At 44.1% G+C, this 25,184-nt stretch overlaps 1 protein-coding gene across 2 annotated transcripts in view; it reads left to right on the top strand.

Moving 5' to 3' along the window:
• MCU (mitochondrial calcium uniporter) overlaps nucleotides 1-20,956 on the top strand; it is an 88,897-nt gene extending 67,941 nt beyond the window's left edge. The window contains exons 2-8 of one of the 2 annotated variants that reach the window (XM_071438497.1): nucleotides 8,285-8,354; nucleotides 12,175-12,345; nucleotides 13,136-13,240; nucleotides 15,445-15,605; nucleotides 16,088-16,291; nucleotides 17,768-17,884; nucleotides 18,996-20,956. In XM_071438497.1, coding sequence (XP_071294598.1) covers nucleotides 8,285-8,354; nucleotides 12,175-12,345; nucleotides 13,136-13,240; nucleotides 15,445-15,605; nucleotides 16,088-16,291; nucleotides 17,768-17,884; nucleotides 18,996-19,112 — 945 coding nt within the window. In that variant the 3' untranslated portion in view covers nucleotides 19,113-20,956. Of the gene's footprint in view, nucleotides 1-8,284; nucleotides 8,355-12,174; nucleotides 12,346-13,135; nucleotides 13,241-15,444; nucleotides 15,606-16,087; nucleotides 16,292-17,767; nucleotides 17,885-18,991 lie in introns of both variants that reach the window. The other variant, XM_071438498.1, reaches the window with a different exon arrangement.
• The last annotated feature ends 4,228 nt before the right edge of the window (nucleotides 20,957-25,184 follow it).

Raw genomic sequence — 25,184 nt, 5'->3', positions numbered from 1 at the left:
GCACGAGCCTGCTGTGCCTTTCCACCAGCAAGGTTCCCTCCTTTCTGAGTTTATTTCCCTGGAAAACCAGTGGGAGTTGGCTGCTCCCCAGCACAAACCAGGCAGAAGGAATTCCCTTGTACTTGTGGGAAACTCACTGTGTAACTCTGCTCATTGTTTCATTCTTGGTGCTGGGAGTGCAGGGATGTCAGTGAGGTGCTGTTTCCTCACTGGGAAACTCTTTTTGCACTGGGAGAAGAGGGACAAGAGCTCTTGTTTGAAACTGGTTCTAACAGAGGCTAAAGGAGTTGCCTAATGGGGTTGGTAAGTGCTAGAGGAAAAAAATCAAACAAGAAACCAAACAACAAAACAACAGCCCTGGGGAGATGGCTGAGGGGAATCCATCTGATGCCTTCTCTCTTGGTTATGCACTTTTCAGCTGTGGGTGGCTGAGAGAGACAAAATCCCTGAAATTAGTGAGCTCAGAACTCACTGAGTTCTTCAAACCTTTTTTTAACAGTGCTTGACAGCCGCCTTAATTTTGAGAAGAGAGTTATAAACCTTTTCAGTAAGATTTAAGTGATGAATCTGGAAATTAGGGAAAGGAGTTTAGCTCTCAGGTTTCAAAGCTGACAGAGGTTTAAATGCATCCTAGTGTTTTGTTTGAGTTCTATGTTTCAAGCCTTCAGAATTCAAAGGAATTTAAAATTTTCAGCTTTTTTTTTTTTCCCCAGTAACCATGAGGATTGTATTAAAAGACTGGAATCCAAACCATCCTGCTCCAGTAAAGCAAAAATATTTTCATGGTGAAACTGTGATCTGGCATCACAAACTGTCAGGGAGAAGTTCCAGCCCTGTTTTGTGTTGTCTGCCAGAGGTAGGAAGTTCAGTGTGAAGGTTGGGTGAAAGAAGGAGTGTGCCTATCATCTGCCTTAAGTTAGGAATTGGTATTTCTCTGTAAATTGTTGGCACTTGCAATAAAATTAAGAATACAGACTGAGAGAATTTTCGGTTTGGGGTTTTGATTTGGTTTTTAGTTAAGGGAGAAGTGATGTGGATGGTGGCAAAGGAAGCACCTGTTCAAAGCAAAAGATTCTGCCTGGCTGATGTGCTTAAGATGTCAGCTTAACTTTCTTCCCTTTTATTACCTCCTCTTCCTTCTCTTGTCTCCCAGAGGCTCAATCAAACCCATCAGCTGTTGTTGAGCAGAGATGTTCCTGCTCAACAACAGTTCCTGCTGCAACTCCTCATTTCAGTATCTCCAGAGCAGCAGTAATGCCTGTGAGAAGGGCACAGTGAAGGATGAGGAACAGTTACTTCATCCCTGCTTTTTCCTTTTTCTGCAGAGAATTACTCTCTTTCCTCCTACCCCCTCCTCTTCCTGGACACTGTGGATTACCTGCTTCTTTTTAGGCAGATGGGCAAAGGAAGCAGGATGAGAAAGGAGTATTTATAGCTCACCTCCTGTTTATGTTCCCTTCCTAGCAGATGTGCTAGAGCTTTGTACTAATGCTGGAAGAAGAGAAAATTCAGGCAGGAACGAGAACTGAGGCAAATGAAGATCATTTGCTAACGCATAGGTCATACAAAGTGCTTGTAAATGTAAGGAATAGCACTTCCCACATCTTGCTGGCATTGCCTTTTTTTTGTGTCTGTCTACAGCCTGATTTTAAAACACAGAAGAAGGAATCCACGAAGAATAGCACTGCAGTTCAGACGAGTTCTTGTTTGCTTGACCTTCATCCACATGAAGCGCTGCCCTGTGGGGGCAGTGGGCGCAAAATGTTCTTTTTGGTGCAAAATCTGACCTCTTGAGTGGGATGGAGCAAGGGCGTGCTGTCAAAGAGAGAGAGAGGAACCAGTTCAAGCCAGTGGGATTTAATCAGACAAGTGTTGTTTGGGTCCTGGGAGACGAGCTGTATGGTTGAAAAAGGCAGCAGTTTGGACTTAGAGAAAATCGTGCTCAGAAGTGTTTGGCTTGTTTCTGTCACTGCCAGGGCACAGCTCTTGGGTACAGGGGCATTCCCTCTCCAGGCAGATCCCTGGGGGTTTGCATGGATGCAGTGTGAGCTGTACCCTGTGGGAGCAGGGGCTGTTCTATCACATCCCAGACTCCCAAACAGCAGCCCAGGGTATTTCTTGTGGGAAATACTACACGCTGTATTGGCTGTGTGAATGTATCCAGAGACCACAGTGAGAAGCTGGAGAACATCTTCCATACAGGGCTGAAAATCCCTGGTAAAGTTGGGCTCAATTTCAAAGGAAGATTGACATTTTTTTTTTGGCTTTTTTCTCTTAAAGAGGGATCCCGGGAGTTGGGCAGTGGTGTCCAGGCACCTCAGAAAGAAAAGAAGGGTGTGAGAGGTGCAGGCAGACATCTCCAGTGGCAGACAGGCCTGTTTTGGTCCCTTTGGAGGTGTCTGAGGAAGGCAGGGAGGACGCTGAGGAGGAATTAGCGGGAATTAGCTGAGGTTGGCACTGGCAGCAGGCGGGTCCCTCACGAGGCGCCGCCATCTTCTCCTGGTCACCCTCTGCCCTCAGAGCCCTCAGTGAGGGACTGCTGCAAGGTCCTGTGAGTGCTCAGAGCCCCACACTGGCTCCTTTCTGAGGGGTTTTATTGGCAGACTGGTTTGATGGTCACTGTGGGGGGGCCTGGGGCTGGGAGGGGTCTCTGAGGGGGCTGTGTGGGGTGGCTGGGCCTGAGGGGTCTCTGTGAGGGCTGGGGTGTCATGAGGCTGAGTGGGATCTGATATCTGTGGGGTGTCATGGGGCTGAGGGGTCTCTGTGAGGGCTGGGGTGTCATGGGGCTGAATGGGATCTGATATCTGTGGGGTGGCATGGGGCTGAGTGGGATCTGATATCTGTGGGGTGGCATGGGGCTGAGAGATCTCTGGTATCTGGGGTGTCATGGGCCTGAGGGGTCTCTGATTTCTGTGGGGTGTCATGGGGCTGAGGGGTCTCTGATATCTGTGGGGTGTCTAGTGCTGAGGGGGTCTCTGAAGGCTGTGTGGGTTGTCATGGGGCTGAGGCGTCTCTGATTTCTGTGGGGTGTCTGGTGCTGAGGGGTCTCTGATTTCTGTGGGTTGTCATGGGGCTGAGGGTCTCTCTGATATCTGTGGGGTGTCATGGGGCTGAGGGGGGTCTCTGATATCTGTGGGGTGTCATGGGGCTGAGGGGTCTCTGATATCTGTGGGGTGTCATAGGGCTGAGGTTCTCTCTGATTTCTGTGGGGTGTCATGGGGCTGAGGGTCTCTCTGATTTCTGTGGGGTGTCATAGGGCTGAGGGTCTCTCTGATATCTGTGGGGTGTCATGCGGCTGAGGGGGGTCTCTGATATCTGTGGGGTGTCTCAGGAGGCTGAGAGGTGTCTGGGGTTGAAGAGTCTCTGATCTCTGTGGGGTGTTTGGGGCTGAGGAGTCTCTGTGGAGTACCCAGGGGATGAGGGATCTCAGTGTGCAGTGCCTAAAGGGTTTCTGGGCAGACTTGGATCCTGGATAAAGGGTTGGGTTAGGGGCAAAGTGTTAATTTCAGGCTGGTTCTTGATATTATCTACTTTAACTGGCAGTAAATCAACTTTCCCTTAGTCCAGTCTGAGCAGTGGTGACTGATCTCCCTGCCTTGATCCTGTTATCCTGTCCTGTTCCCAAGGAGCTTGGGAGCAGCTGGCTGGGCAGCTGGCCCCAGTCAATCCCTCACAGCTCAATGTACTTCAATCCAGGCACAGCTTATGTGCTGGTGCAAAACCACTGGCTGTGTTGGGAAGTCACACATTGCATCCCTCAGACAAGCAGGTTTCTGGTCAGGGCAGGGCTTTGCCCTGAGTCTCTTTTACTTTGCAAACAGCTGGTGTGAAGGGGAAGGAAAAGAGGAGTTCAGAAGGGAACTTTGATAATTTAGGATCGAGGTACTGTGTTGATTCCTTATTTTCTTTTTTTGTTTTGGTTGGGATTGAAAGCATTTGAGATGATATTTTGTGTTTAGACTTAGATGTTTATTATTTTTATTTATATTATAGTCTCACAAGTTGTGAGTTCTACAGTATTTCACTAACAAGTTACAAAAATGGCTTCATATCTATCTCTACAAGGTCTTTTAAGGAAAAACTGTCTAATTAAGAAATAACACTCAAATTATTTTTACTTTTAACTTAATACTAATCACTCATGTCTTGTTAATGTGGACTTTTCTGTCTAATCACAAAATACTACTCATGAAGAAGAAGGTGAAGAAGGACTAAGTTACTGCTTTTAAACTTTTATCTTAGCTTTATATATATATTATTATATTTTAAAACTTTAAACTCCAAGTTCTCTACTGTGTGATATTACACACTTCTAATCAACCTACACACTCATAATCTTAATTCTGTTACTCAATTTTGGAAGTCTTCTCTGTGGCCTTGGGGGTTCTCTTGGGGGTCAGTGTTGGTCAGCACAGAGAGTCTAAAATTTTCAGCATCCAGGGTTCCAACATCCTGTTTAAGAGAGACCAGAATCTCACAGATTGAGTACAGGAGCAGAAATGAGCTCAAGGCAGATAAATGGAGCCCTTCAGCATGGTTGAGGTGGGTGGCTTGGGCTGCTGGGGCTGCCTGGGGAAGCTCACAGCAATTCTCATCACTCAGATTCTTTTTAGGAGATAACCACTTTTAGAGCCAGGAAAGACATTCAGTGTTTCATGCAGCAGAAGTTGGGATAGAGGGGGAAATACCTGTTTCTTGTTGGAAAAGGTGAGCTGCTTTGGATCAGCCTCATATAAAGAAGGCCCCTGGTAATTTGTAAAATAGATGGGCCAGAAGCACTTGCAAACGTGGCTCTTAAATCCTTTACTTGTAGTAAGAAATTTTTATGCAGAGAATGCTCTGTTTTTCACAAAAGCTCTGCAGTTCTTGCTGCACTGGTACTCCAGGTAATGAGTTAGCAGCATGTTCTACTTGGGTTCTAGAGTAAGATGTTCACCTTTTTTCATGTTTGGGGTATGGGTTTTTTTCCTGGTCAGCCTCTTTTCTGATTTTAATTAGTGTTTGGAAACTCAATCTCCTAAAGTTGTTAGTGTTCCATCATTGATAATTACATACAGAACAGGAGCTGCTCCTTCTTTTTCCATGAGAGTAGCCAAAAGGTTGATTTTTCAGCAAGGCTTTGATTAACTTTGTCACCCAGGCAGTATTGAGAAAGCTGCAGTAGGACCTGTAGAGGTGCTGTTATTTTTGCCTTTGGGTTGGCTAATACAGACCTGGAGGAAGGATTAGCTTTAGGTAGAGGACTGGCACTTTTTTCCCCCCTTGCTCCTTTAATCATTTTGGGAGCACAGCTGCTGCATAACCCTGAGCCTCTTAGCATGCATCTTACTGCAGATAAGGCAGGAAATGAAGGATCTGATGGATGTGGAATGTGAATTCCTGCATGTGTTCCTGTGAGACCCAGAAAGTTATCCTAGTGCTTAAAGCTTTTTGCTTTTGTGGTCTGGCCTGGTGCTTTTCACACTCCCAAGAATTGTTTCTCTTGGGAGGGCTGGACAAGCCTGTAGTGACTAAAATTTGGGTGCAGTTATTGCACACTTGGTTGCTGAAGGGGGGTGGGCAGATCTGGTCAGTAAAGCTTGAGATGGGTTCCTCTCTGTGCCCTGCACTGCTCTGAGCCCCAGCTTCAGCCTTCTGACACCTTCCTGTATGAGGCTGTTGAACTGCAGACATTGGGTAGTGGGTTCAAACATTTCTCTCCATCTCAGTTTTAAAACAACAGTCTCCCTTCAGGAATAAAGGAATAAAAAGGATGGATGACTCTGTAAGCTCTTGCTAACCTTGGATGACAAACCATGACATCTTGGTCTCTGCTCAGTTTTGAGCTCATTTGTTCCTCCTTTTCCCTTCCTGCCCAGTAGAGACTGTTTGTGTTGATAAGGAATTGCACCAGCAGCACAGTTCAGAGCTGCAGGAGTGACAGATCCGAGTGCTTTAACAGCACCTCTCCTGTAAAATACACACTGCTGGGGAGGGCAGTGTTCAGGAAACAGAGGGGTTCAGCCCATGTTGGGGTGCAAGAATTGTGCAAGGGATTAAGTCTGGGGACACCTCAGCTTTTTGATGAGTCACCTAACATGCCCTGCTTTTTTCAACCTGTTTTGCTTTTTCCCGTTTTGTTTTATGAGGGCAGGAGGCTTCTGGAGTGAGCTTGTATCTGTCAGATACTCGTAGCCTTAAGGCAAAGCATTTGCCTGTGCTAGCTGATAACATCTTCCAGCTCCGTGGTTGTTTTGCAGTGGGATAATGCCGGGTTTAGCAGGGTTTAGGATGTTCTGAGAACTGCGTTTTTGGGCTGCCATCCACATCTGGTAGAAAAGCAGAGTCCTGCCGTGCAGTGTTTGAAAAATGAATGAATGATGTTGTGTAGAGGGGGAGAGTGAAGCAGTGAAACCTCCTGTCAGTGCTAGCTGTGCTGTGGGATCAGGTAAAACAGGTCTACAAACAGAACAGTCTTTGGGGTAGTGCTCTCTGACTGAGGAGGGCTTGTGTCTCACTGAGTGAGTTCTGCCCACTTGTTTTTGTATCTGATGCTATTTTTGGAAGGATTGAAATTCCCCTCCTTAGGTAAAAATTGGTTCTGAAAATTGATTTGCGTGTGGTACCACATCTGATCCTTGAAGCTTCTGACTTTGTTAATAATATAACAGTAATGCCAAGACAACAGAGCTGGATTTGTACAGCATGTGGGAATGTAGCTATGTTTTTCTCAGTTTGGAGTCTAAAACCTGGGTTTTTTCAAGTGGAAGGGGTTGTCCTGCTTGCTCAACAGCAGCACATGCTGTCAGAGTCAAGAAGATTTGGTTATTTCACTTGCAAAAAAAGCAAATTTGCCCTTTGGTTCTCAACATGCAAGTGTTTTTTACATTTTTTATATTACTCTTGCTGAAGCATTCAGCTTCCCACTTGTGTTACAGCTGTTTGGTGCCCACTTATTTTCCTGTCTGATTTGACCCTGGGAAGCTGAAAATGCAGTAGAGAGGAGGCAAATTGAAAATGACTGATTTTTGTTGTCCAAATGGATAGAAATGAAATATAAATACAGCACATGTCACAGTGAATTTCTAGAGCTGTCAATGCAGCGACCATCAGGGCCAAAGGTTCTGCTTTGGAGAAAGATTAGTGGAAACTATCCTTGGTTTGGATATCAGGCTTCAGAGGACAAGGGAAGTAGCAATTAAAGCCATTCAAAGTAGGTTATCAAAGGTAACCTCATGAAACACAGAGGTCTGGACAATTTGGCAGAGAAATAATCAGCAACCTGGGTTTTGTTTGCAAACTTCATTAGAAGTTTACTTAAACAAGTCCTCCCTGTAAGATATCTTCATAAAAATGTAGCTTTGGCAGCTGTGATTTAGCATTCAGTAAAGAAAAAGTATCCCAGACTGTAGGAATGTCCAAATTGGACAACAGCTGTTAAAAAATCTGAGGCTATCCACTGAAATATGAACCACCAGAGACAGGTGAGAGCTGGGTGTTACCCCTTACTGTGCTTTACAGTTGGGCTGCTTTGTGCCAGAGCTGTCATTTCAGTGTTGGGGAAGGATTAGTGTATAACCAGTGTAATAGAATCTTAAAAATAAACTTTAAATCACTCTGTTTGTAGATTTTCATGGGCAAATGAGTCTCTTACTAAGTTTGCAGAATGTGCAAACCCATTCGTGTTCTTTCTTCCTGTTGGGCTGTTGTTGTTTTTTATTTTTATAGCTCAGTATTACAATTATTGCTTTTTATGTTGGAACAATTTGTTCTTCTGTGCGCAGGCGTGTTTATTGTCTGAGTTCAGCTTCCCTCTGTAAGGACATGAGAAAAGTCATGTTGGCATGGAAAACAGCCAAAGAGAATGACCCTGTTAATCCACAACTCTAAACATCCATCCAGTTAGGCAAAAAACTTCCTTTTTTAACCTTTAAAGACTTGTGCTTTGCTATGATTTCTACTGTGTGTCTGTGTAGTAAGCTAAATGGATTTCTTATAACTGATTGACCGGGTGGATTTAAAAATCCATGTCACATTAAGGAAAACAAACCACAAGTGTTCTGTTCTAGACTCTCAGCTACTTGTGTGGAGAGTGAGGTGTGTAGAGGTGAACTTGGCTGCGGGGGGAATCCCTGTGGGGTGACAGATGGGAAGGGAAGAGGCTGTTCCTGACAGGTGCTCGGGGTTTGTGCTCCTGCGGACGGAGGAAGTGCCCGGCGCGGGCACCGGGGAGGGGGCTCGGGAGATGGCGGGGGCCGGATCCTGCCAGACTCGGAACATTTGTCCTTTTTCCCGTGTTTTCCAGGTGCATCAGCGGCTGTCTCCTTGGCAGAGCGTGAGAGTGGTGTATTGCAGTACCGTAGTGCCCTCTGATGGTGAGTACACACCAGCTCCTGCCTCACTCGGACTTCCCCAACTCACGTTTCATTCCCTGCCCCCTTTTCTGGTGGAGGCTTCTTTGGCTGGGCACCAATCCAGTTCGGAGCTGAGGAAGCGACAGAGAGAACAACGTCAGGAAGCATTAAGGCAGTGGGCAGCTTTTCTATGAGCTGTCCTTACCAAACTGGACAGGCTTTCTAAAGAAGGATGGAATTGTGTGCAACTGTCCAAGTCTTTTTCCCAGCCCTCTTTCTGATGTAGCTGTGAGGTCTGTATGACCCCTGCCCTTCAGGGTGCTGTCCTTCCTGGAGGGAGGTGCCAGAGGCTGGAACCTGGCTCTGTCCCGTGGTGCCAAGCACTTGGACACGAGGCAAAGAAACTGATGCATGGGAAATTCTACCTGAACGTGAGGAAGATGTTCTCCTGGGCACTGGAACAGATAGCCCAGAGAGGCTGTGGAGTCTCCCTCACTGGGGATAGTCCAGAACCATCTGGACACACACAGTCCTGTGCCATGTGCTCTGGGATGTCCCTGCATGAGCAGGGAGGTGGCACCAGAAGAATCACTGTGATCCCTTCAGCCTGACCCTACCTGCCCCCTTAAGTCCATTTATGTAACAAGAGTGCAGTTCAGCTCCATGCCACAATAGTCAAAAGCATCATTTGCTACAGTAAATAAGCTTTGAAGCCAAGGCAATATTATTCCTTTATTTAAATTCTGGGACAGCTCAGGCATGAAGCTTTCTTGGTAAGGTTGTCAGAGCACAAAGCAAAAGGATGCACTGGTGGAACTGTAAAAATCTCAGTGTGCCACAATGCAAAGAGGAAAGGAGCAGCTTTCAGCTGCTTAACATCTGCATGCTGTGCACAGGGAGTGGAGCTGACAGACGTGGGCATGGAGTGGATCCTCTCCTTGTTAAGGCTTGTTAATAAGGTCTGAAAGCTAATAAATGAAGGGTTCCTGCTTCCCCTGCCAGGATAACAAGTGTGCAAAGACAAAGAGAACATGACTGCTCTGCAGAGCTTACATGAAAACCTGGCAGCTTAAACAGGTAGAAGTGTAGAGGATGTGTAAGGTTGAAAAGGTATCTGCCTGTGCTGATCTGATTTTACCTTTCCTCATGTTGTGCTTGAATAATTCTCTCATTATTTCTTCCTATAAATTTGCCTTTACCAGTAGCCAATGTTCAACACTGACTTCTTTGGCCACACTTTTTTCTTTTACTATACTTTGTTTTGACCTCATTTGTTGCTCAAGTTGATCTTAGGCAAAAATGGAAATCTTTAAAATAAGAATACCCATGATCTCTTGCTGGTGCACATATGATTGAGTCAAAACTTTGTGGCACTTGGATGGAACTCCTCCCTCAAAGCAACCTCACATTTAATACAGCATGTAAAGCTTTTCAAATCCCCCACGGTCTCATTTAGCACCATTCCTGGCCAGGTTGTAGGTGACTGTAAATGTAAGTGCAGCACACTTATATAAAATTAATTTGTTTTACTTGTCCCATGACTTTAAATCCCGGCTTAAAATTTAACTAGGGGAAGATTAGCTGAAACCTTAGCACTGTAATTAGAGAGGTGCCAAATGCTTTGTCCCCTCAGTAACTTGTGAAGTAGATGCAGAAGACACACAGGGCTGTGGGAGAGAAGAGTGAGGCAGCCATATCACAGGGACTTGTTAATAACTTTTACTGGAGCTGCCTGCTGCTGTCTGTTAGGTTTGTGTTCTTGTGTCCTTCAGATTTCCTTCTTTTCTTTGCCTCTTCCCTCTTCAATGCAGTAAAAATCTGACCAGCATTGCTTGTGTGGGAGGTGGTGAGAGGATCAACCTGCAGTCATGGACTTTCCCCACCAGTGAAGTAAGCTAGGAAATTGATTTTACAAGGAAAATATAAAGCAGCTGTATTTACAGGCTTATGGACCCTGTCTTTTGAATTTGGTCTTTAATACTTCACCTAAGCTGGAAATCCTGGTCAAAGGCTTTGTTTGTGCTCCTAATGCTGATGGCTCCTAAAATGCAGCAGGGCTGTTCCTGGCAGGCACTTCCTCCAGAGCTGGCAGTCCTGGAGCTCTGGTTGTGCTGTGGTACCGATGGGATCCATGGAAAAAGTGTAAATGCAAACATTGTTCTCTCTTTTTCTCTGCAAAAAAAACAGCCTCACTGCCTGTGTGATCCAGGTAGCATTTTAAATTTAAAGAAAACCTGATAGCTGGTGTCAACAGCTGCTGCTAAGGAGCTCTACATTCTGTCTGGCAGTCCAAATATATTAGCACTTTGCTTTATTTCTTTCCAGTAAATAGCTGATAGTTGTCTCTGAAGTCTGTGCTTCAAAACACTGAAGCTACTAAAATCCTGTCAGATGTCTGAGTCTTGAGAACAGGCATTGATAGGTTTTCACATTCTGGGGCCTCTTAGGATGCTTTAGTTGTTTTAGGTGACCATACTTGGTTGCTTCCATCTAGTCTTTAAGGACTTGAAGGCAGCAATCCCTTGCAAGAGGGAAAAAGCTTTTTTATGCTTGATTCATTTCATGAAGGTGTGTGATAGTTAAGAATGAGAAGAGAATTCTTCTGGCTTTGTACAAGTGCACTTGGTAAATCCTTTCTCAATATCCACAATCCCCCCTTTTTGGAAATACATGTTGCCCCAGGACTTGTCCCCATAGTTCTCTTTGCTGGTTAAAATACCATTATTTGCCTTTATTTCTACTTCTGTTGACTTTTTGACTGGCTGGTTTTGATGTTAGCTGCTTAAAATGACTTAGCATGTCAGTGCATGAGTTCAGTGAGTTTAAGGAGACAGGAGCTGACCAGAGCTACAACAGGTTGGGATACTGAGGCAGATGACTTGTGGGTGGGTGTGACTGCACCATCCTTCAGACACAGCAAATGCTCTGAGCAATAAAAAACCCTGTGTGTTTTTACATCAGAAACACACCTATAAAAGCAAATCATTTTGAGGTGTGCTGTTATATCCTCACTTGAGGACAGTTATGACTGTGATTCAGTGAAGGGCTCAGGGAATATGAACTTTTGACTTCTCTTTTCTCTGTATGGATCTCACGAAGTACATGGAGCAGGTTGTGGCAGTAAAATAATAAACAGCCTACAGCTCATACAGGTCACTACCATTGATTTTAGAATTACAGAAATCCTCAAGAACGCCCTCAGAAAAGCTTTTGGCAGCACCAAAGAAATGGAAAAATCTTGTTTTATCTACACCTAAGTAGTAATGCCTGTCTGGAGAAGTACAAAGCATATTGATCCCATGAATTTTAGATTAAATGACCTTGAAGTCTAAACTCAGAGTGCTGTTCTCCTGCAGCCTCATGCTCCTGACTGCTTTCTTACATGTTTTGCCTCAGGACAAGGAGGAAGAAACCAGAGCTAAACAAGAATATAAACATTTGAAGTGGGTCCTTCCTTGATGTTTCCTAATAGACACAATCTGCCTTTGTCTCCTGAGCTATAAATCCTGATGTAAACAGCACTGTTTTGTCTTCCATAGTCCAAAATGCTTTTATTCTCAGAACCTAACCAAAACATGCTGTGCTGCCATGTTATGGCTTTTAGATACAAAGGTGGCTGTGTTTAGAGTAAGTAACTTTGACAAAGTACAGACAAATACTGCCGAGTTACTGGAGTGAGAATCTCTGCTATACCTCCATTTTTCTTTGGCCACATCTCTTGAGAAACCCAAAGTTCAGTCTGTTCTATTCAGATTATAACCATCTTGCCTCTCTGCGTGGAACAAGTAGGGAAGGTCTGTTAGCTTGTGACGATGGCTGTGTTGTTGCTGTCTCTCCGCAGAGGTGACGGTGGTGTACCAGAACGGGCTGCCTGTGATTTCTGTCAGTCTCCCCTCGCGGCGCGAGCGCTGCCAGTTCACCCTGAAGCCCATCTCAGACTCTGTCGGGGTGTTCTTGCAACAGCTGCGAGCAGAGGACAGAGGGATTGATCGGGTTGCAATCTACTCAGCAGGTACTCCTGTTTACAAACTGATTGATTTGCTTGCCTGCCAGCTGTCTGCATTCAGCCTTTTGCTTTTGGAGTACAAGTTCACTCTGGTGTGAACCTTTCTGACCTTCCTGAAAGAGCAGAAGGTACAAATGCTATTCCTAGAGTTAGAATATTGTGTAGTCAGTGCTGCCAAGGAAATCAGTCCTAATGGAGACGTTTTCTGGTGAGTTCCCTACTATTTAGTAGGAAAGATGCAAGCTGTGCAACCTACAGAGAGGTTCAAATCGATTTATAAGGAGTTGGGTATGGAAGGTGGTACGTGGGAAACAGTATCCTCCTTTAGCAATGGGAACTCAGTCATGTTTCACCTTTCATTGTCCTGGCAAAAAGTATCATCCTTTACAAAGAATATTTACATTATTATTGGAAATAGCTAAGAATTTAAAGTTATTTTGTAAACTCAAATTCCATTTTGGCTTTAAGGGACTCTGCTCTTTGATTTTGGTCATATGGCAAAGCACATCAAGAGATCAAGTTCATCTGAAGACTTCACTATTTTTATTAAAGATTTTTATGTTTTTCTGTATTTTTGTACACTACTTTTATACTTTGGATGTACTATTTTTTCATAGTCCAATACTGTAAATTAAGAGATCCACCCTCTGGTTTTCTGTAAATAATATTTACATGATTATATTTACAAAGAATAGAAACCAAACAGCTGGACTTGGGATGGTGTTACAACATAGCCACAGCATGTTTGAGTTCTTTGTTCCTCCTGCTTAATGCATCATCTGTGTTTTTCTAACAGATGGCACACGTGTGGCCTCCTCCACAGGCATAGACCTGCTTCTGCTGGATGACTTCAAACTGATCATCAATGATGTCTCCTACCACGTCAGACCACCAAAGAGAGGTAGAGCAGCCTGCTTCTGCTCAGCACTGCGAGGACATCTCAGGATTCAGCTCCCTGCTCCACTGCAACATGCTTTATTAACTTGTTCAGGAGCATGGAGTGTTGTTTCTAAAGGGAAACCTCCTGGTTTCTAATCCTGCCCTTGGAGCCCAATTTAGAGATATCCAAGTAATCAGAATAATCACTAATGAAAAGCAGATATTTCATTCTGTTCAAAGCTAGTGCCCCCAGCACTCAAGAGGAATAAACAAAGAACTAGAATTCCTTTTAATTTCTAAGTTTTTTCAAAATTTTTTTAATAATTACTGGAAAGTAATTTAATTTAACTCATTCTGAAGGAATGCAGTACAAGATGGGAATTAGATTAAAACTTAGATTGTCTGGTTTGGAAGAATAAATTGTTGCTTCCCCTGGCAGCTAACATTGTTTCCATTTAAGTGTAGTACTTTGCAGATAATATTGCAGAATAAATATTGCAGATAAACCTCAAAACCTGTTACCTACCAAACAGTGAAATAAAGGAGACTGTGCCCTTAGAAGAATCAGGTAGGAGGGGAAGGGAAAGCAACCTATTTTGAGTCAGTAAGAAAATCCATTTCAATAATATTATTTGAACATGTGTGATTTTCAAGATGTGAAAACATGCAAAGAAGCTTTTGAGACATTTCAGCATTACTGGGGGAGGCAGGAACTCAGTGTTTTTATCTGCCCTTTTTCTTCTGGGCAGCTTCATAGCCTTATAAAACACCAGGTTCTTGCATGCCTGTAGTTACCTCTGAGGATTTAAATAAGAGGGACAACTTGGGAAATGCTGTTTCTGTTTGGCTCTTGGCTCACAGATGTGGGGGGTTTTATTGTTCTGTTATTCTGGAATTGGGAGTGCAGGGTACTGGGTGAGCTGGTCTTTCTCCCCTAAATGTGGGCTAGACTCACCTCTACTAGAGATGATTTTTTTCCCCATCTCATCAGAAGCACCTTAGCAGAAAGCTCTCTGCTAAGACCGGATATCTAAACCACTGGTACCACACACACAAAGAAGTTACTCTGTGTGCTGATAGGTGAGCTCTGGGATCACCAAGGCTACAGGAAAGTGTCTCCTAGGGTGCACTTGGCAAGGAGATTTCTATAGTTGGTGCTAAAATGAATGTGCCTACAAATAGGCACTGAAATTAGTTCTGTCAAACTTTCAGCTCTTGCTTTTGCATTTTTACAAGATCACCTTGTGTATTTGAGAATGGAAATGCCAGAATACTGTAATTTTAAATAAGTACTTCTTGATGTTCACCTCAGTAGGAACACATGAATTTTTCTTTGTAAGAGAACAGGAGCCTTTAACTAGAATGAAATTATGTATTTTGTGTGTGTTGGAACAGGCAACTGAGTCACTTTTTTTCCCTTGAGCTGCTGGTGTTAAAACTTAAGCCGTCCATAGCTTTTTGAGTTGGTAAAATCATATTTTGATAACTTTAGGTACAAGTCCAAGGATGCTACAAATATTAATTTTTTTATTTGGTTAACGTCAAAATATTTTGCTTTAATTTCAAACTTCTTTTTTTTCCATGTGGACTGTAAAACAACACAATAGTCACAACTCCTTTAAGAACTGGTATCCTCCAGGAATCCTTTTTGAGTTGCACTGCAAGGATAAAGGTGTTTTTGAGTCATGGCCCTGCTCTTGTTTCTAGATACTGTGTGGGAGAGCTTCACTGCTTTGCAGGCAGCACAGCAAGGGGTGTTACCCACAGAGCCCTGGGAAACAATTCCTGGCACTGGCAGTGCTGCTGCTGAGGCTGTTGTGGGGTCCCTAGCCCACAATGTTCAGTTGCCATCACCAATAGCTCTGGTTGCTGGTGGTCTGTATTCTGAATTCTGCCTGTGCCTTGACAGCTGGTGTGGTGGATCATAGCTAGTTTAGTTTGTTTGTCTTGTATATAAATATGAATCAGAAGCAGCTGTTGGATAATCTGGCCAGCTTTATAGGGCACCTCTCTTTTCCTTCTTCTTATCAAATTTTAGGAATTTCCAGTAGTAAAGCCCTTCTTTCAAGGGAATCACATTGTCTTAGAGTGCAGAGCTCTTCCAAAGGCCTCTTTGTTGAGAAGATAGTTTTGTTCATTTCCAGTGCAGACTGATAGTGATTCCCCAAGGGCCCATGAGCAGCCCTGTGGGCACAGTGTGGTAAAGCAGCCTCTGTTTTTCCCTAGAGCTCTTAAGCCATGAAAATGCCACGACGCTGAATGATGTGAAGACGTTGGTTCAGCAGCTGTACACAGCCTTGAGCATCGAGGAGCACCAGCTGAACAAGGAGAAGGAGCTGATAGGGAGACTAGAGCAACTGAAGGAGCAGCTAGCACCTCTAGAAAAAGTAAGGAATTTCTCAGTGTCTTGTATTTATCTTCCAAATGCAGCCTGGATTTATTTCCAGGTTTTAATTGGGTCCCTGCCATGCTTCAAATAGTTTTAAGATCACTGAACCAAGTATTTACCAAACCATGTCTGCTTCTGGTTTCTGTGGAAATATTTTGTTTCCTTGCTTGAAGTAGTTGGAAATGAGCTTGTTAGTTAAATAAAGGCTGGGGCTAATGCAACAGAACATCTCTGAACATAGAGAAATAAATACTTTCCTGAGGCATTCAGAGCATGCTCAGAGTAAATACAGGTGACAGCAAGATAGTGATGGAAAAGAAGCTGAGGTTTGTTTGTATAAGCATCATGCATAATCAAATCATGTTTCAAACCACTTAATGTTGCTATTAATATAAGGGACTGATTTTACACTATTATCTCTTAACAATATTAACATAATTACTTCTGAGACTGCAAGATGTATGTTTCTGCCTTCTGCAGGTGAGGATGGAGCTCAGCAGGAAAGCAGAGAAGAGGACAACCTTGGTGTTGTGGGGAGGCCTGGCCTACATGGCCACTCAGTTTGGGATTCTGGCCCGCCTCACCTGGTGGGAATACTCTTGGGACATTATGGAGCCAGTCACCTATTTCATCACCTATGGTAGTGCCATGGCAATGTATGCTTATTTCGTAATGACCCGCCAGGTAGGACTTGATGTGCTGATATTGCCACTTCAGTAGAAGACTTTCTCTGGGCTCTACTCCCTAGAAAAATAGCAAACTTGTGCCTGGTAGAAGCTGCTTTGCCCCTTCCTTATCCTGTTGGAACCCAGATGCCACTTGTTTCATTTGTGCTGGCCAGGGAGGTGGTGTGTGGCCATGGGGTGTTCTCATGGTGGTTCTGGCTGCTTGTCTTACCAGAAATGCTTTTCTAAAAGTGTTATTGACTGACTGACTGCTGTAGCCAAACAGATTCATCTGCTGGCAGATATGGTCAGTACAGACAGGTATGGCTGCCTGAGATACCTTCTGAGTGTCAAGGAAGCCCACCCCTCTCATGTGCCATGCTGGCCTTTTTAAGGAGCCTAAGGATCAGGCATCTTGTTGGAAATACCTTTTACAGATCTGGCCTCCCATCCAGATTAAGAATCCGTCTCTGGATCCTTGTAATTGTGACAGATTCTCTATGGATTTTCTAGTACATGGTTTTTTGTCTCATCAGTTACTAATTCTGCCTAAATAATGAGGGAGTGCTCAAAGTGTCTCTGCTGTCACAGGGCCATCAGAACAGATGCTGTCCCAAGGGTCTGTCAGCTACATCATTTCAGGGACAGTATTTATAGCAGTTTTTCTCCCTCCTTTATTCCCCACAAACTTGTCAGTACAAAATGTTATTTGTTCTTGTCTCTGCATGGAAGGATTCACACACTAGGGACAGGAGGAAGGTGCTAGTAACTCACTGCTGCAGTGTAACAAATGAGTAGAGAAGCAAATGTCTGACTTTGCTGGGTCTGGCTGGGATGGAGTTAATGTTCTTCAGAGCAGCTGGTGTGGTGCAGTGTTTGGCACTTGTGACCAAGACAGCCTTGGTAACACAGCAGTGCTTTGGCTGTTGCTGAGCAGTGCTGGTACAGCATCAAGGCCTTCTGTGGTTTTTGTTCTTCCCTGCTCTGCCTCTTCCCATCCCTGGGAATAAAGGGTGGGTGAGGTGTTGTGAGGGAGCACATCTGGAACAGCTGCCCTGAACTGACCAAACTGATACTCCATGCCACATGATGTCACATTTTGCAATAAACTGGGAGGGAGTTTCTCCAAAGCAGCTGTTGCTCAGAGTCTGGCTGGGCATTGGTCTGCTGGCAGGAGGTGGTGAGTGATTGCTTTTGCATCACTCTTATGTTGTTGTAGGCTTTTTCCCTCAATTATTAAACTGTCTTTAACATTACACTTAAATATTTCTTGGTTTTTTCCTACCTTTGGATGCTCTTCTCTGTCCCAGCTGTGCAGCAGTGAGTGCTGGGTGGCAGGGGTCACCCACCACTGTGTGAGCTTGGACCAGGCTTGTGCCTCCTGTCAGGAACTGCTCATTCTCCCAAAAACACTGAGACATCCTGTGCTATGGCATCCTGTGCTGCCTCCCTGCTGTAGCTTTATTCCCATTTTCTCTCCTTTTTTTCTCTTTAGGAATATGTTTATCCAGATGCCAGAGACAGACAGTACTTACTATTTTTCCATAAAGGAGCCAAAAAGACAAGATTTGATCTAGAGAAATACAATCAACTCAAGGATGCAATTGCTCAGGTAACAACAATATTTCCAGAAACTCAATAAAGAAATTACTGCTTGCCAGGTTTTCATTACTATTAATAGACACACCTCAAGCAAGAAGGAATGTATTTTAAGTTTTCAGCCCATTTTCCTGTCACAGCCCCACTGCAATCACTGAATTGGCTTTGATATTACCAGGAATAGAAGTGGAAGTGTAAATCAACATGAAACCCATATCAATCTTTAAGGGCCTTTCAGAAACTGCTGGTAAATCTTGAGTTGCTTCAGACTCTTTATGCCTCAGAGGAGCCTAATTCAAGATTTCTTTTCTTCTCAGCTCCTACACACCAGATGGATTTAGTGAGGAATGAAGTCTTGCATCCATTCAGTTCAGGTCTTCCTGACATAGCACTTCAGTGCAGTCCTGGAAAATAACGTTCAGGAAATGTAGCTGTATTGTTTAAATCAGTGGGGGCAGATTTCTCAGACTCTGGAGACAGACACTCTTGACAGATTATCCACATTGTGGGATCTGTTCAGCAAAGGATGGAGATGTTTCCTTGTGTTTCTCAGAGCCTTATTGCAGAAGGATGGTGTGAGCAGAAAAAGCAGAGTTACCACATTATTTTTCACTGCTCTCTATCATCCTTTATTCCCAGGCTCTGGAAAAGACAGTGTAAGATATCCAGGGCAAGACAAATTCTACCTCTGGAGAACAAACTGCATAAGGAAGGACCCAAAGGTCTTTCTGGGGTTTCTTATGCCATGTTGAATAAAGATGCCATTGGATGGTCATATTTTCCTGGAGCTTTTCTTCTAGAATCAACCATCCCTAATAATCTAGTTGGGATGTTGGTTTGTTGGGTTTTTGTTGGCTTGTTTTAAAAAATATTCCAGTGAATTTATGGGGATCCAAATCTCCCCTGCCTTATTCCTTTAAGTGGCTGTGTGCAGACAAGTTCAGAGAAATACAGCTGAGAATGGTTTTTGTAAATATGAGCTTTCAACTTTTGGGCAAATTCCTGCTGGACAGGGAAAAAACAAGGAAATGTGGGAAAGCTTTTCTTTCTCTAAAGGGAAATGGTACTGGGGGAAGCTGGTTTGGGAGCTTGTGCTTTATAACATGTCTTTTACTTTTAGGCAGAATTGGACCTTAAGAGGCTTCGAGACCCACTGCAAGTTCATCTGCCCATCCAGCAAATTTCTGAAAAGGACTGATCAGCAAAGAACCTCTGAACCCCGGCAAAAAACCTGTTCATAGCTCTTGCCTTTTTTAATTAAAGCATTGCAGGTGGAAGCTGGGACGTGGTGTGGGGGGTGGAGGGTTTTTACCTTTAATCAAGACAAAGGACTGTAAAGGGGGAAAATCTCTTAAATCTGAAGATGGGACTTTGTGGAATGTTAGTTCTGAAAAGGGCTTGGCAAATAGTCACATTTTAAAAACTGTCAGAATAGCGATTGTGTACAAATACAGGATTGGGGGGGTTCATGAAGAGAATGTAATGCTGGGGTGTAGGGGTGTCTTCTTCCAGCTTTGCAGGGTCTGCCTCTTGATAAGACACCAGCAGCCTGCTTAGCTTTTTAAAGTTTCCTTTACCCGATTCCAATCTCTCTTTCTCTCTTGAAAAAAAACAAAAGGAGAAAAAAATAAATGAACAAAGAATCCAAGCCACCTGGAGCTCTGGCTGGTGATCAGAACTTGCACTCCACCACCATTAACACGCACACTTCTGGTCAGACCTGGTCTCTTTTATAAAGTTACTACAAGACTGCTTTCTACTGGAAAACCGTGAGCTTCCCCTCCCCAGCCCACCCCCTGTGCTCCACTGACTTCCTCCTTTGCTTATTTGTAGCACAGATTGGTTGTAGCCCAGTGAGAGAAGGAATGAGTTTTCTTCTGGATATTTGATAATCGATGTTTTGGATTATTCCAGAATAACTCTTGAAATTTGCATCCCAATGCCCTTGAGCTCCTCCTAGAAACCCATGGCAGCATTGCATGAGCGGTTTTTTATATTCTGTCTTAAGGCAGGGAGGTTCCCCTCTTCCTACCCCCAATCTGAGAGCCACCTGGACTATGGAATTTGGGAGGCCTTAAAGGATTACAGAACTGTTGCCAGAATCATGACTCCTGCTTTAAAATGAACAGTTTTGAAACATGGAATAATGAAACTTGATACTTGACTGCTTGTGTAATGGGATAGAAGATTTCACATATTGTCAAAGCCTTTCCCTTGCCCAGAGGCTTTTTGAGAGCCTGGGGATCTTACAGTGCAAGAACAGAACTGCTTTGGTTCTGTAGCACTTTCCCCTGATTGAGTAGCTTTAAGTGAACTTTGTGACCACAGGTCAGAATTTCTTAGGAGTGGCTAATGACATCTCTTGTTCTTAGCTAAAAAGAAATGAAGGAAGGAAGGTCAACCCATTGCCCTCTCTCTCAGCCAAGGCTGGCTGCTTTCTAAGCAGATAAAACATCTCTTCACTCAAAGCAGGTCAGTCTGGTGTAGCACCCTGCTGATAAATGCTGTGGAGACAGGATGAAGGTGGGAGAAGGACACTAAGCTTTATATACAGAAAGGCTGGCTGCTTCTTTTTGATGTTTCACTACTACTCCTCACTGTGTCATGGAAAGAGGCTTCTGGGGTTTTTTTGGAGAACCATGTTTTAAAAATATAGGAAAGAAATAATTCAGTATTAACTAGATGCCAGGTGCCTTGCAGATGTGGAAACACAGCTGGGATTGCTGCCTCTTCTCACTCAGTGGCATGTTGGACCGAATGGGTGCATGTTTCTAGTTTTGTTTTTTTTTTCTTCCCTCCCCCTTCTCCTCTGTCTTTCCATTTAATTACATTGTGTGATTATTTTTTATCTGTTTTATCATGTTTGTGTGATGAGTTTTAAAAGGAAAAAAAAGTGAACACAATCCTGTAGCTGAATCCTTGGTGTGTGTTTGGGATGAGGGAGGGAGCATGGAGAAAAGTCCTTCTTTAAAAAAAAAAAGAACAAAAAAAAACCTGAACATGTGTAAAATCCTGTATCATTTATGAAATATGTATAAAAGAGCAATGTACTTCTGGAACAATAAATAACTATTCAATTTTTGAATCAGTGCTCTTGAATAATGTTATTTTCCCCAGCTGAGAAGAGAATATTCCCTGTGTGGCAGCTCTCTCCTGAGTTTCCTCCATTTCTTTTTGTTTAGGTTGTGTCTTCCTGACTGACCTTACCTCACTGAGGCCGTGGTGGTGCAGATAATAACTTTCCTGAAGAAGCCTGGATGGAGATGTGGCTGCCAGGCCTGTCTGCCTAACACAGGGATCTCAGGAGCAGTTGAGGTGGTGAGGTAGAGATAGAGATATTTGGTCTAGAAAGATCTTCCTTTGTTTGGCCAGCATAGTAGCAGGATAAGAATATATCTGGGCAGTAATGCCCAGCAACCCAAAAGAGCTACCTGTGGTGTCAGTGTATTTCTATATGCACTCAGGTGCTGTTTTGGAGAAAAACTGGAGTGTCAGACTTCAGTTCCTTTCTGTCTGGGCCCTTGAGGGGTTTGTTTTATCATGGTGACACGTGATTTGTTCATTAGCTTTGGGAATCAGCAGAGTGTGCTTCGTCCTGACTTTATGGATTATTAGGATGAGATGTTTGGTGCAGGTTTCCACTGTGCCCATGGACTGCTTAAAACAATTACCATCCATGATTAGCTAGTTTTTGAAAAAGCCAACTCTTGTGTTTTTCAAAGCTGGAGGGGAGGGGCTGGAAGCTGTTTGTTGTCACTTCCCTTTAATCACTGCTGACAGGCCTCCTTCCTCCAAGCAGCCCTAGTCTGCTGCTGCCACCCTTAGGTAAATTGTTTGGCTCAGTTGCATAAGAATTCTTCCACTTTGGCATCCAGGAGAGCAGCAGACTTTGTGACATCTTAGCATCACCATTTCTATTTTGAAAACAAGAAGATACTGGCACAAAACTGTTCCTGCACATGAGTTAATGTTGTTCTAGAGATGGTGGGGGTTACAAAAGTAAGGAGAGTGGCTACACTTGTGCCCTGGAATCCACAAGCCTGCTCCAGTCTCAGTGCCTTGGAATGCTAACACTGAAGGGAAGGGCAGGGTTTGTTTGCTCTCCTGATCCCTTATCTCAGCATCAGCACACACTCTTGCAGCAGCATTTCTCCTTTGGGAGCCAGGCAGGTGACAGGGTCCTGTCCCCCTGGCAGCACTTGCAGAGCAGGCAGTGCTGCCTGAATTTCAATGTGCATTCCTCAGCCCTGGTGAGGGAGGAACAGCAGGGAGCATTGCAGTGCTCAGGTGCTGCTTTTTCTACTGATTTTGTCATTCTTTTGATTAACCTCTTCTGTGATAAATATATGGAAGTTTCATTTCAAATGAATGTGTGGAAGTTGGGTTTTTTATGGCTTTAGGTTAGATGTAGTGTTCTCTTGAGGGTCTGTGTTTTTAAGTGTAGAAAGCCCAAAATTCTTAGTATCTAGGGTTTTAACACATGACCAGTTCAAAGTTTCCTGGAGAACAGCATTAAGTTCCCTTTGCCACACCCCTGAGGCTCTGCCTTGCAGGCCCCTCCAGGGAAGCTGTTCATGGCTCCTCTTTCCTGAAGAGCAAAGAAGAAACCCTTTTTCTTTGCCCCTGTAACCCTTCCTGCCTGGCAGGCAGCAGTGATGATCACCTTGCTGCAAGTTCTTGTGCTTCTATGTTGGCTTTAAGAGGGTTTGCATGAGGCTCTGAAGCTGCTCTTGGCTGCCAGACCATGGCACTGAGCCAGCCATGTGAAGCTGGCCAAGCTGCCCTGTCTTTGAGCCAGTGGACCAATTTCTTTGATATCCCCTGGGTTTTTTGTGTCTGTGGAGTTAGAAAAGCAAGCTTCTTTCCTCTGTGCCCCATTGTATGGCTTCATTTTCACAGAGGAAGGAGATTTTTATATCTTAAGTATTCTTCTACCTATCCTAAAAGATGCTAATTATTCTTTTTAAAAAACCCATCAGGCTTATTTTCTTTACTGGCATTTAAAAGGATGAAAAGTAAAATATCCAGTAATGAAAATTAGACTTGCACTGTACCTAAGCCCTGAAGCAGGGGAGAACTGCTCTTGGACTGTGCTGCTGTGGCTCTGAGGGCTCTTAAAAATGACTTCTCCTTCTCTTTCTGCCCCTGACTAGTTCTGCAGTTTTTGTGTGCTGTCTATGCCATCTGAAAATGGAGGAGAATGGAAAATAGGACTTGGGTTAGTAGGACCTATGAAAAACACTCTCAAACACCAAGTTGTGCATCACAGTGCTTCACTAAGGGAAAGGAAACAACTGCTACTCTTAACTAGGAGTGATGTTACTGGGCTCTCAGTGTTGTGCTTGTGAGAAGTTTGCTCACATTTCACTCAGCTTGTGCTCCCTCCCTGCTCTCCACAGCCCTTCCCACTGGCTCTGAGTGCTGGAACAAGTTGTTTACAGCAACCAGGCCTATCTCCAAGTCCTTGACTTCACTGCAATCCATCTCAGCTGCCTGTCAGGGCTTATTGTGAACGTGCATCCTCCAGTCAATCCCACACAAGGGAGCCTGTCCTGTGTGCCAGGCTCTCCTCCCTCCCTGCAGCAGGAAGTGCTGATTAGCTCTTCCTCCTGCTCCTTCTAGGCAGGCTGCAGGTTCCTGCACCCAGAGCTGTGCTTCACACACCTCCCAGGCATTGCTGTGTCCTGAGAGGTGGCTCTGACAAAACCCAGACCAGCATTTTTGTTCATGAGTCCACTGCAAACTGTACGAGGCTTTCCAGCCCAGCCAATGCTTTGAAGAATTTGAGTTCCTTGTGTGAGGATGGTAAAGCCCTGCAGAGATCTCTCTTCCACAAGAAGGGTGGTTGCCACCTGCAAAATGAGCATTTTTCCTGTGTTAAGAACAGATATGCACAGGCTTTGTAGCAGGTTTAGAAAATCCCTCTTGGGTACCAAAATAAAATCCCTGCCCTTTATTTTAATTTTGCCTTCCTTTTTCATATCTTTTAAACAGTAGTGGTGGCTTCTTTTAAAAGATTCTAACTTGAAGCTGATTCTTTTTGGGGTGTTGGGTGCATCAGTCTTTGGGGTGCAAAAGTGGAGGTCAGGAACAACATATTTGCTGTAGAGTGCAGGTCCTACAAGAATGCCCTATTGGAATTGTGTCTCTCCCAGAGCATCTCCTTGCACAGAGGTTTTTTTCTCTGGGTTTTTTCCCTCCATTTATCCTCTCAGGACTGTTACAGCTCCTTGAGGGATAGATTGTTTGTGGGGGAATTGGAACTATGAGTATCACCCAAATTAACTTTCAAAGAGAAGCTGCTGATAGAAGAGTTGCCTCTGGTGTTTCTTCCCAGAAATGTTTAGGGGTAGTCTGGCTGTCTTCTCCAGCTTGAGACCACTTCCTTCAATGAGATGTTATGGTGATTTAGGATAGTGTCTTCCCTGGGAATGCTGGGGCATCTCCTGCTTTAATCCATTTTTGAGAACTTGATAGGGCCTATAGGTGACACCTTTGAGGCTTCAATTTGCCATGCTGCAGTTCATTTCTCTGTGTTAATTGTCAGCTGTCAGTCACTTCCATGTGCCTGTCAAAACCTTGTTGTAGCAGCTACAAAACAAAAGCAGCTGGTGAGGGATGGTTCAGGGAGCTGTACACACCTGTGACACAAACAGAGCATTCCATTCAGGCTTGTCAGTTTTATTTACCTGGCATCATGAGTACGAACCAGCCTCTCAATGAAAGGGGCAAAATAGAAAGTCCAGTGGCTTGCTGTATTATTCTCTGTTCAATTTTAGTTTCTCTTCTGGGAATTCACACAGTCACCTCTTGAGGGTTATCTGCCTTGATAGCTTTGTGTAGTGAATCTGTTCTCTTTTCCTGTTGTTGGAAAAACCTTTCTGGTACTGCACAGCTGTCAGCACAATAGAGCCACAAGAATTTCTACTTTTTTTTTCCTTATGGGAGCAGTAACAGTAATTTATTTGGAGGTTTTTGTTGTTCCCTAGAATCATTCACCACTGGAAGAAGACTCCTGTGCTGGGGTGGAGTAGAGCAGCACATGGCACTTCACTCCCAGGAGCACACCCCAACAGAGAGGCCATTGAGAATTCTCTGTAATGTACAGTCCCTGCAGGACAGACAAGCACCCAGCTCCCTGTCTTGTGCAAATTCATCATGTAAACAATGGAGAACTTTTTTCCTGCTGGGATTTGAAGCTTGGTGTCCTTTCTTAGGCCAGCCTGCTGCAGAAATGCAGGATGCCAAGGGAATGGGGGAATTCCCACACTTGCCTGATTGTGTGATTACTGCAGGCTCAGCTGCACTCATTG

Source organism: Agelaius tricolor, unplaced genomic scaffold (genome assembly GCF_023055355.1).
Source record: "Agelaius tricolor isolate 1412-34295 unplaced genomic scaffold, bAgeTri1.0.p SCAF_13, whole genome shotgun sequence".
Taxonomy (NCBI): Eukaryota; Metazoa; Chordata; class Aves; order Passeriformes; family Icteridae; genus Agelaius; species Agelaius tricolor.
This window is presented reverse-complemented; position numbering and strand designations above follow the sequence as displayed.